General features: G+C 39.5%; 1 protein-coding gene across 2 annotated transcripts in view; it reads right to left on the minus strand.

The window, feature by feature from the left end:
- LOC133602107 (putative transmembrane protein 244) overlaps positions 1-7,435 on the minus strand; it is a 14,977-nt gene extending 7,542 nt beyond the window's left edge. The window contains exons 1-5 of one of the 2 annotated variants that reach the window (XM_061955238.2): positions 7,303-7,435; positions 1,022-1,107; positions 782-855; positions 590-715; positions 474-518 (exon numbers count right to left, since the gene is read on the minus strand). In XM_061955238.2, the coding sequence (XP_061811222.1) occupies positions 474-518; positions 590-715; positions 782-855; positions 1,022-1,107; positions 7,303-7,335 (364 nt within the window). In that variant the 5' untranslated portion in view covers positions 7,336-7,435. The remainder of the gene's footprint in view (positions 1-473; positions 519-589; positions 716-781; positions 856-1,021; positions 1,108-7,302) is intronic. The other variant, XM_061955246.2, reaches the window with a different exon arrangement.
- Between the last annotated feature and the right edge of the window lie 3,127 nt (positions 7,436-10,562).

The following is a 10,562-nucleotide window of genomic DNA, read 5'->3' on the forward strand; positions in this document are numbered from 1 at the left end:
GATAGTGCATTACTGTAAATTGAAATCACCGTTACTTTCACGGTATAATTTTGGCAACTGAGCTGTTGTTTTGTTTAGAGAACAATCCACTGTCATTTTTTTACAGTGCATTATTATACATTGAAAAATAGTGCCACTCTGACGAATGAGCTGCTACTTTTTTACTGTATAATCTACGTTCCCTGTCTCAGTGAAAAATGGTACCACTAATGATTTTATAGTCAATTTCTGGCGACGACGCTGCCAGGTTTTTACAATAAAATCTAATGACTTTTTTACAGTGCAGCCTTGTGGACATGACATCAATAATTGTGCAGCTTGAAAGAGGTCAGTATGAATATGTAATAAATTTTGTAGCCACTCTTCGGCGCCCCCCCACCCCCAAAAAATGACACAACGCACCTAATTTGGCCCGTGGGCCCCCATTTTGGGCACCCCTGTTATAGAGACTAAATATAAACGGAGAGGCTTACCTAAGGCCAACCACCACTGCCATGCCAGTGGAAACTCCAGCATTACTGCAAGATACAGTAAAGACCTGAGTGTAGGTGTGCTAGTGTTAGCCAGGAAGTTCTTGTACTGTACTTACCAAGGCTCGTAATGAAGACATGCAGGATAGTGACTGTGGCGGCATAGTCCCACACTCGCCTCTTGACCACAGCGGCAAACAGAAGGCCGCTACTGAAGTACGTGAGCTCCAAAGACAGGAGGTTCACTTATACACAAGAAGGACACATCAGAAATTTTTGGGGTTATGTGATGTTCTAAAAAGTGTGCTCACCCAAATATTTAGATGTGGAGTCCTCAAGTGTGGTTCTAAAGTCAAATGGTATCAAGCCATCAAAGTGATTCAACCTTTGTGAGGAGGGTCAGAAATGTGAAATGAATAAAGTCTCTTTTAGACACTTCTTTTATTTTGATCTGACATCAAGTACAAGAGTTAGTACAGTGAAATACAAAAGCCAAATCATTAGAATTATTATTCAGACAAATGTTTGTGTTGTTCATGCACAACTCATACCTGAAGACACCAAAGCAAACGCTTCCAATCATGTAGAAGAGAGAGTAGAAGATGAGCAAACACAGCAGCAGGTTGGACAATACGGTCTATGGGAGGTGGAGAAATGACCAAAAATCACACATTTTTCATTATCATTCATTATTATCCTGAAATGTGTCATTTAATAGCAACCTGAATGTGTTGTTCTTTACAGAGTACGATATGTAAAATTATTCACACTAGTTCTCAGGATAAGAACATCAGCGGCTCAGCCTCACAAAAAAATACTGTAAAAGAAGGTTTACAATTATGTCAGCCTCAAATACAGCATTCAAAAAAAAATATATATATATATATATAGGCTCCAGCGACCCCCCCGCGACCCAGAAAAGGACAAGCGGTAGAAAATGGATGGATATATATATATATATATATATATATATATATATATATATATATATATATATATATATATATATATATATATATATATATATATATATATATATATATATATCTGCGATGAGGTGGCGACTTATCCAGGGTGTACCCCGCCTTCCGCCCGATTGTAGCTGAGATAGGCTCCAGCGCCCCCCGCGACCCCGAAGGGAATAAGCGGTAGAAAATGGATGGATGGATATATATATATATACAAACCCCATTTCCATATGAGTTGGGAAATTGTGTTAGATGTAAATATAAACGGAATACAATGATTTGCAAATCCTTTTCAACCCATATTCAGTTGAATGCGCTACAAAGACAAGATATTTGATGTTCAAACTCATAAACTTTATTTTTTTTTGCAAAAAATAATTAATTTAGAATTTCATGGCTGCAACACGTGCCAAAGTAGTTGGGAAAGGGCATGTTCACCACTGTGTTACATGGCCTTTCCTTTTAACAACACTCAGTAAACGTTTGGGAACTGAGGAGACACATTTTTTAAGCTTCTCAGGTGGAATTCTTTCCCATTCTTGCTTGATGTACAGCTTAAGTTGTTCAACAGTCTGAGGGTCTCCGTTGTGGTATTTTAGGCTTCATAATGCGCCACACATTTTCAATGGGAGACAGGTCTGGACTACAGGCAGGCCAGTCTAGTACCCGCACTCTTTTACTATGAAGCCACGTTGATGGAACACGTGGCTTGGCATTGTCTTGCTGAAATAAGCAGGGGCGTCCATGGTAACGTTGATTGGATGGCAACATATGTTGCTCCAAAACCTGTATGTACCTTTCAGCATTAATGGAGCCTTCACAGATGTGTAAGTTACCCATGTCTTGGGCACTAATACACCCCCATACCATCACAGATGCTGGTTTTTCAACCTTGCGTCTATAACAATCCGGATGGTTCTTTTCCTCTTTGGTCCGGATTACACGACGTCCACAGTTTCCAAAAACAATTTGAAATGTGGACTCGTCAGACCACAGAACACCTTTTCACTTTATATCAGTCCATCTTAGATGAGCTCAGGCCCAGGGAAGCCGACGGCGTTTCTGGGTGTTGTTGATAAACGGTTTTCGCCTTCCATAGAAGAGTTTTAACTTGCACTTACAGATGTAGCGACCAACTGTAGTTACTGACAGTGGGTTTCTGAAGTGTTCCTGAGCCCATGTGGTGATATCCTTTACACACTGATGTCGCTTGTCGATGCAGTACCGCCTGAGGGATCGAAGGTCACAGGCTTAGCTGCTTACGTGCAGTGATTTCTCCAGATTCTCTGAACCCTTTGATGATAGACCATAGATAGTGAAATCCCTAAATTCTTTGTAATAGCTGGTTGAGAAAGGTTTTTCTTAAACTGTTCAACAATTTGCTCACGCATTTGTTGACAAAGTGGTGAACCTCACCCTATCCTTGTTTGTGAATGACTGAGCATTTCATGGAATCTACTTTTATATCCAATCATGGCACCCACCTGTTCCCAATTTGCCTGTTCACCTGTGGAATGTTCCAAATAAGTGTTTGATGAGCATTCCTCAACTTTGTCAGTATTTATTTCCACTTTTCCCAACTTCTTTGTCACGTGTTGCTGGCATCAAATTCTAAAGTTAATGATTATTTGCAAACAAAAATTTTGTTATCAGTTTGAACATCAAATATGCTGTCTTTGTAGCATATTCAACTGAATATGGGTTGAAAAAGGTTTTGCAAATGATTGTATTCCGTTTATATTTACTATTATTATATATAATAATATAGAAATATAATATATTTACTATATATTATAGTGTTATATTATCTTACACAATTTCCCAACTCATATGGAAACGGGGTTTGTATATATATATATATATATATATATATATATATATATATATATATATATATATATATATATATATATATATATATATATAGTCGCGATCAAAAGTTTACATACACTTGTAAAGAGCATAATGTCATGGCTGTCTTGAGTTTCCAATACTTTCTACAACTCTTATTTTTTTGTGATAGAGTGATTGGAGCACAATGTGCTCAGCACATACTTGTTCGTCACAAAAAACATTCATGAAGTTTTTGTTTTTTTAATGAATTTATTATGAGTCTACTGGAAAATGTGAACAAATCTGCTGGGTCAAAAGTATACATACAGCAATGTTAATATTTGGTTACATGTCCCTTGGCAAGTTTACTGCAATAAGGCACTTTTGGTAGCCATCCACAAGTTTCTGGCAAGCTTCTGGTTGAATTGTTGACCACTCCTCTGGACAAAATTTGTGCAGTTCAGCTAAATTTTTTGGTTTTCTGACATGGACTTGTTTCTTCAGCATTGTCCACATATTTAAGTCAGGACTTTGGGACGGCCATTCTAAAACTTTAATTCTAGCTTGATTTAGCCATTTCTTTACTACTTTTGACGTGTGTTTGGGGTCATTGTCCTGTTGGAACACCCAACTGCGCCCAACACCCAACCTCCGGGCTGATGATTTTAAGTTGTCCTGAAGAAGTTGGAAGTAATCCTCTTTTTTCATTGTCCCATTTAAAGCACCAGTTCCATTGGCAGCAAAATAGGCCCAGAGCATAATACTACCACCACCATGCTTGACGGTAGGCCTGGTGTTCCTGGGATTAAAGGCCTCACCTTTTCTCCTCCAAACATAGTGCTGGGTATTGTGGCCGATCAATTTTTGTTTCATCTGACATCACATGGACAAAGATAAGATCTTCTGGAGGAAAGTTCTGTGGTCAGATGAAACAAAAATTTAGCATTTTGGCCACAATTCTCAGCAATATGTTTGGAGGAGAAAAGGTGAGGCCTTTAATCCCAGGAACACCATGCCTACCGCCAAGCATGGTGGTGATAGTATTATGCTCTGGGCCTGTTTTGCTGCCAATGGAACGTGTGGACAATGCTGAAGAAACAAGTCTATGTCAGAAAACCAAAAAATTTAGCTGAATTGCACCAATTTTGTCAAGAGGAGTGGTCAAAAATTCAACCAGGAGCTTGCCAGAAGCTTGTGGATGGCTACCAAAAGCGCTTTATTGCAGTGAAACTTGCCAAGGGACATGTAACCAAATATTAACATTGCTGTATGTATACTTTTGACCCAGTAGATTTGGTCACATTTTCAGTAGACCCATAATAAATTCAAAAAAGAACCAAAATTCATGAATGTTTTTTGTGACCAACAAGTATGTGCTCCAATCACTCTATTACAAAAAAATAAGAGTTGTAGAAAGTATTGGAAACTCAAGACAGCCATGACATTATGTTCTTTACAAGTGTATGTAAACTTTTGATCGCTACTGTATACATGTCTCCCACCTCGTCCATCAATTGCTTTTTTTTTTTTAATGTGCTAAAGTGCCCTCTTTTATAACCAAAACATGTATTAAAGTGCCCTCTTTAGAGCCAAATGGCATGCTAAAGTGCCCTTTAGGGGCCAAACTGTGTACTAAAATGCCCTCTTTGGAGCCAGATTTTGCGCTGAAGGGCCTTCTTATCAGCCAAAATTGGCTAAAGTGTCCTCTTGGGAAGCAAAACTCACTTAAGTAATAATGGATTAGATTTATATAGCACTGTTATAGACACTCATTGGTTCTCTTTGGAGGCAAAAACTTGTGCTAAAGTGCCCTTCTTGTTGGCAAAACACAGTACAAGTGTCCTCTTGGGTGGAAAACCCCTTATCTGCTGCTGTTGGATGGACAATGTTGATTTCAAAGAAGGCATATGTCAGCTTCCCAAAGGGTGTCCATTGGAAGAGGCATCCCAATTGACCAGAACAAGGTCACTGGTATAAACAGACAGATGAGCAAAAAATAAGACTTTGGCTTTAGTTTCATGACAATAGAGCAGCACAATGGTGTCACTATATGTGCACAGCACACATCCCAAAAATACTTTAGCACTTTAGCACCCTGTAGTGGGAATGAAGACAAACTGTATATTTATCAATGAAGTAAGGTGTTTGCATTTTTTTTATTAATTTGAGCACTAGAAGGGTGTAACTTATTAATTCCATAACTAATGCAAACAATGTGTGACTATGGGCACTGAACACATAAAAACATATACTTTAGCAATTTGGCACCCATTATTTAGACATTTCATTTGAGCAGAAAAAGTGTGCATATAGTCATTCAGTTTTGGACTATTAATGCAAACAATGATGTCACTATATGGGCACGACACACATCCCAAAATGTACTTTAGCACTTTAGCACCCTGCAGTGGCAATGAATGCAATCTGTATACTTATCAATGAAGTAAGGTGTTAGCATTTTTTTTTTATTGTTGAGCAGCAAAAGTGTGCAAACATTCATTACATCTTGGCTTTAGTTTCATGACAATAGAGCAGCACATGTTCCCATTTTTTATTATAGTTGTTTCTTTTGAGTTATCAAATAAAAATTTCAAATGTGTAAATTGTTCCCTGTGTGCTTTTTATCCCAGAGACCACCTGGGTGAAGAAAACACATTAAACTCCTCAAGACTCTTAGACCAAGAACTAATTGGACACATTAATATTGTCTTTTATGTTGGGTCATTTTTTTAATCTATATTGATGTCACAGAACCAGTTTGGATTATCTGGTGCTTGTATTGTGCTAACGCACTATAGAATACAGAAAATGCCATCTCCCCCATTGAAAAATTATTTTTAGTTGAAATGTTTTTCAGCACGGTGGACGAGGGGTTAGTGCGTCTGCCTCACAATACGAAGGTCCTGAATAGTCGTGAGCTCAATCCCGGCCTTGGGATCTTTCTGTGTGGAGTTTGCATGTTCTCCTCGTGACTGCGTGGGTTCCCTCCGGGTACTCTGGCTTCCTCCCACCTCCAAAGACATGCACCTGGGGATAGGTTGAGTGGCAACACTAAATTGGCCCTAGTGTGTGAATGTGAGTGTGAATGTTGTCTGTCTGTCTGTGTTGGCCCTGCGATGAGGTGGTGACTTGTCCAGGGTGTACGCCGCCTTCCGCCCGATTGTAGCTGAGATAGGCTCCAGCGCCCCCCGCGACCCCGAAGGGAATAAGCGGTAGAAAATGAAAGGATGGATGGATGTTTTTTCATCTAAACATCAATAGAGACACACATTTATCATTTCAGAAGCAGAGCACCCCTATGCATAGATAAAAAATGTGTGTCTTTTTGCTGTATGCTTTGTATAGGAAAACGTTGCGCCATCTGATGGATGAATACATAATCGATCAATGTGGGATCTGAGGATGTCGTTGTGGCTTGTGCAGCCCTTTGAGACACTTGTAATTAAAGGCTAAATAGATAAACTTTGATTGATTGATTGATTGATTGATTGATTGACTGATTGATTGAATGAAAGGGCAGCAGTCCAATTTAAAACAAAAAACAAATACAATATTTCTTGTTAAAATCAAGATTAAGGGTGAACATGATATTCACAACAGATTTTCAACAGCACATGTTTTTGTCCTAGGGTGTAGCATTGCTATTTTGTATTAAAGGAACAGGGATGACAATTTTAAAATGTTTTTCAAAATACATATCTTCAGGAAAATTCTACCTATATTTTTCATCACAACTGGCAAACTATGGGCCATATATATATATATATATATATATATATATATATATATATATATATATATATATATGCCCCATTGTAATATATCATATATCTATGACATTTATGATATTCTATGTGACGCCTCTCAGTATAAATCAGTGGTTTTCTCTGCAAACGAGAGTGCAGGTGTACCTAATGTAGTGTCCAGTAGATGCACCAGCAAACCTGTCACATGCAGTTTAGATGACGTCACTGTGCGCGGATGAAGAGACACATGTAGTACTCTGACATCATTACTTGTTGTCGTCTTACCTTCGAGTCGACCGCTTTGCTTTTGAAAGCCATCTCATTGTTTCTTCATGTCACCAAATAAAGCGTGTCGCTGCGAATTGTGCAGAGCGGTTAATCCGCACCTTCGTCGTCTGTCCTCATCCTCACAAACAAGACTGTCACTTACAGCCATCTAGCGGCCAACACAGGACACTACAACCCAGAATGATAAAACGTCAACTTCCCCAAAAACTGCTGCAAAAATATGGACGTAAATGTGTATATGTTCCATTACACATTTGTAGCTGATGACATTTGAATATTTTGCTCAATTTTCTCACATTTAACTCATTTTTCTCACATGTACCCTCATCCTATTTAAATAGTTTATCTCAGCTGCAGTCAGGCGGAAGGCGGGTGTACACCCTGGATAAATCACCACCTCATCATAGTTGAATGTAAATGTTAAATCTAAATGTTTTGCCAAGTGAGAAGCTAAATATTTAGAAATATTTAAATATATATTATTATTATTTTCTAAATATTTAGCTCTACACTTGGCACTCATATAATGTCTGTTAAACATTTGTATTTATATTTAACATTTATATTTAACATCAGGATTCAAGATTCAAGATTCAAGATGCTTTATTATTGTCCATTCTTTAACATGTACAAGACACATAAGAACTGAAATTTCATTTTCGGCACAGTCCCACTAAGAGCAGACATATGTTACAAGGGGACAAGACAGGACCGCCAACGGGTCAGCCACTTACAGCGCTCCTTAAAAAAGGTGAGAAAAAGGTGACATTGGGAAAGGGGGAAGAGTAAAAAAAGTATCAGTCTAAGGCTGGACCCTCGGGAGGGGTCCAGACTGAGTCCAAGGAAAAAACCTCACATAGCATAGCACACATAAACCTGATACATGTAATCACAACAACTTGCAACAGAGGGGGAGGCATTTGGGGCCCTGGAGGCCGGCTGCCGCTATAAAACGCTACTCAGCCGTCCACAACCCCGGAGAGGAATTAAGCAGTGGTGAAGGCGTTGATTGGGGGAGGGGCGTGTGCGTGCATGTATGCCCAATTAACTTGGGTGAGATGTTGAAATGTTTTTGTGGACTGGGGCCGATCTCAAAGTTCGACACCGGTGTTATGGAAAAAAAGGAAGGTCAAAAGCGTCCATCGTTGAGGAGTCCTCGGGGGAGTTTTTCAGAACAGCCTGTTCCTGATAGTGTCAAGGCCATTCGAGGGAGTCAAATCGTAGATTAAGATTATGTTTTCTTCGAGCAGTGAAAACAATGAAATTCCTGCTCTGTGTCCGTGCTGTTCTCTCAAATTCAATTTAATTCTTCCTTCTCAGCAAGCTTCTCCATGATGAGATCCATTTTGCGATTCAAATCAGAAATCGCCACAGTCTGTGTTCCCACAGCCCGACCCGATTCTTCCATTGCGATGAACAGCCGTTGGGCTCCTTGAGTGGCTGCCATCGTCTTCCGAATTTGAAGATACACCAGAGCAATGTCCAGCCCAATCAGCAGGTGCCCCGCGATCACGGTTCCAAATAGGTAGATGTCTTCCACGTCCTCGATGGAAAGGACTGAGAGGCACATGATTCTTCATTTATCCCAGGAGTCTCTCACGTACCCCGCAGCAATGGTTCCATCAGGGCAGCCAGGCTCCCCCGAACCTCTTTTTCTTGTCGAAAAGACTTTGTCAATTGCGTCGAGAGTCCAGCTGATCATATCCATGTTTGATGTTTAGATTTGAGAACAGTGCAAAGAAAGAGGCTTCAAAAAAGTTCAGACAGGACAAGGACACGAAGAAAGCAAGCAGGGAAGGAGGGAGCGGAGAACAATGCGACCGCCCTCACCAAGAGGCAAGACATGTAGATTTAACATTTATATTTAATATGACATTTTATACCATTTAATATCTACCTTAAATGTGAAAAAAATTAGCTTGATGTGAGAAAAGTGAGCTAAATATTAAACATTGAAAAGTGTGATTGAATTTTTACATTTGTCACATGTAAATATTACTTTAGCCTGAAATAAACCCTTAAAGTGTGAATTATGTTTTGGGGAATTCAACATTTCAAAGAACATTCAATATAACTCTATGTGTTTAAAATAATAATATTATTTTCCATAAATTACATTTGTATGTTTATTTTCATATCATTACTTGTAGATCTTAAGATGGGTCAATAATATTAATAATGTATTAGATTTATATAGGGCAGCACGGTGGTAGAGGGGTTAGTGCATCTGCCTCAAAATACGAAGGTCCTGAGTAGTCTGGGTTCAATCCCGGGCTCGGGATCTTTCTGTGTGGAGTTTGCATGTCCTCCCCGTGACTGCGTGGGTTCCCTCCGGGTACTCCGGCTTCCTCCCACCTCCAAAGACATGCACCTGGGGATAGGTTGATTGGCAACACTAAATTGGCCCGAGTGTGTGAATGTGAGTGTGAATGTTGTCTGTGTTGGCCCTGCGATTAGGTGGCGACTTGTCCAGGGTGTACACTGCCTTCCGCCCGATTGTAGCTGAGACAAGCTCCAGCGCCCCCCGCGACCCCGAAGGGAATAAGCGGTAGAAAATGGATGGATGGATGGATTTATAGAGTGATTTCCTAGACACTCAAAGCGCCTCACAGTGAGAACTGAGGAGCCATCATTCATTCACTCCAACATTCACACAACGGTGATCAGCAGAAACCTTGATTTTTATGCTTTATGTTTTCAACATTTTAAAACAAAAAGTCAGGAAAAAAACTGTCCAGGTGGATACGGGTAAGACTTTAGTCCGTGAAAGTAGTTTTCTCTAAATAGATTCTGATACCTCTAAAGCGAGTCCTGAAATTCACTCACACATTAGACCAGGGGTTCCCAAACTTTGTTATTGGGTTAAAAGAATTTGGCCGGAACTCCCCACAATTTTCCCTAATTTCTTTTTTTCTTTTTCTTTCTATGCCCTCCTGTGCCGGTGCGGCTGCACTAAACACTAAATATAAAACACTAAATATATCCAAACATTTAAAAGAAAGTCAAATACAAATAGAGAGCAGGATAAATATCACACACTTCACTTTTGTAAAGTAAATCTGTCCAGCACATATAAACATTAATCTACATCAACAATATGATTTGCCTGAGCAGCTGGACCGGACAAATTTCTTTATTGATTTTTTAGATTATAATTATTATTTAACATGGGACGTCCTGCGGACCTGATTGTGGACGATGGCGGGCCGGATCCGGCTCGTGGGCCATAGTTCGGTGACGTCATTAGGGGCATGGCC

The sequence above is a fragment of the Nerophis lumbriciformis genome, linkage group LG04, assembly GCF_033978685.3.
Source record: "Nerophis lumbriciformis linkage group LG04, RoL_Nlum_v2.1, whole genome shotgun sequence".
In the NCBI taxonomy this organism is placed as follows: domain Eukaryota; kingdom Metazoa; phylum Chordata; class Actinopteri; order Syngnathiformes; family Syngnathidae; genus Nerophis; species Nerophis lumbriciformis.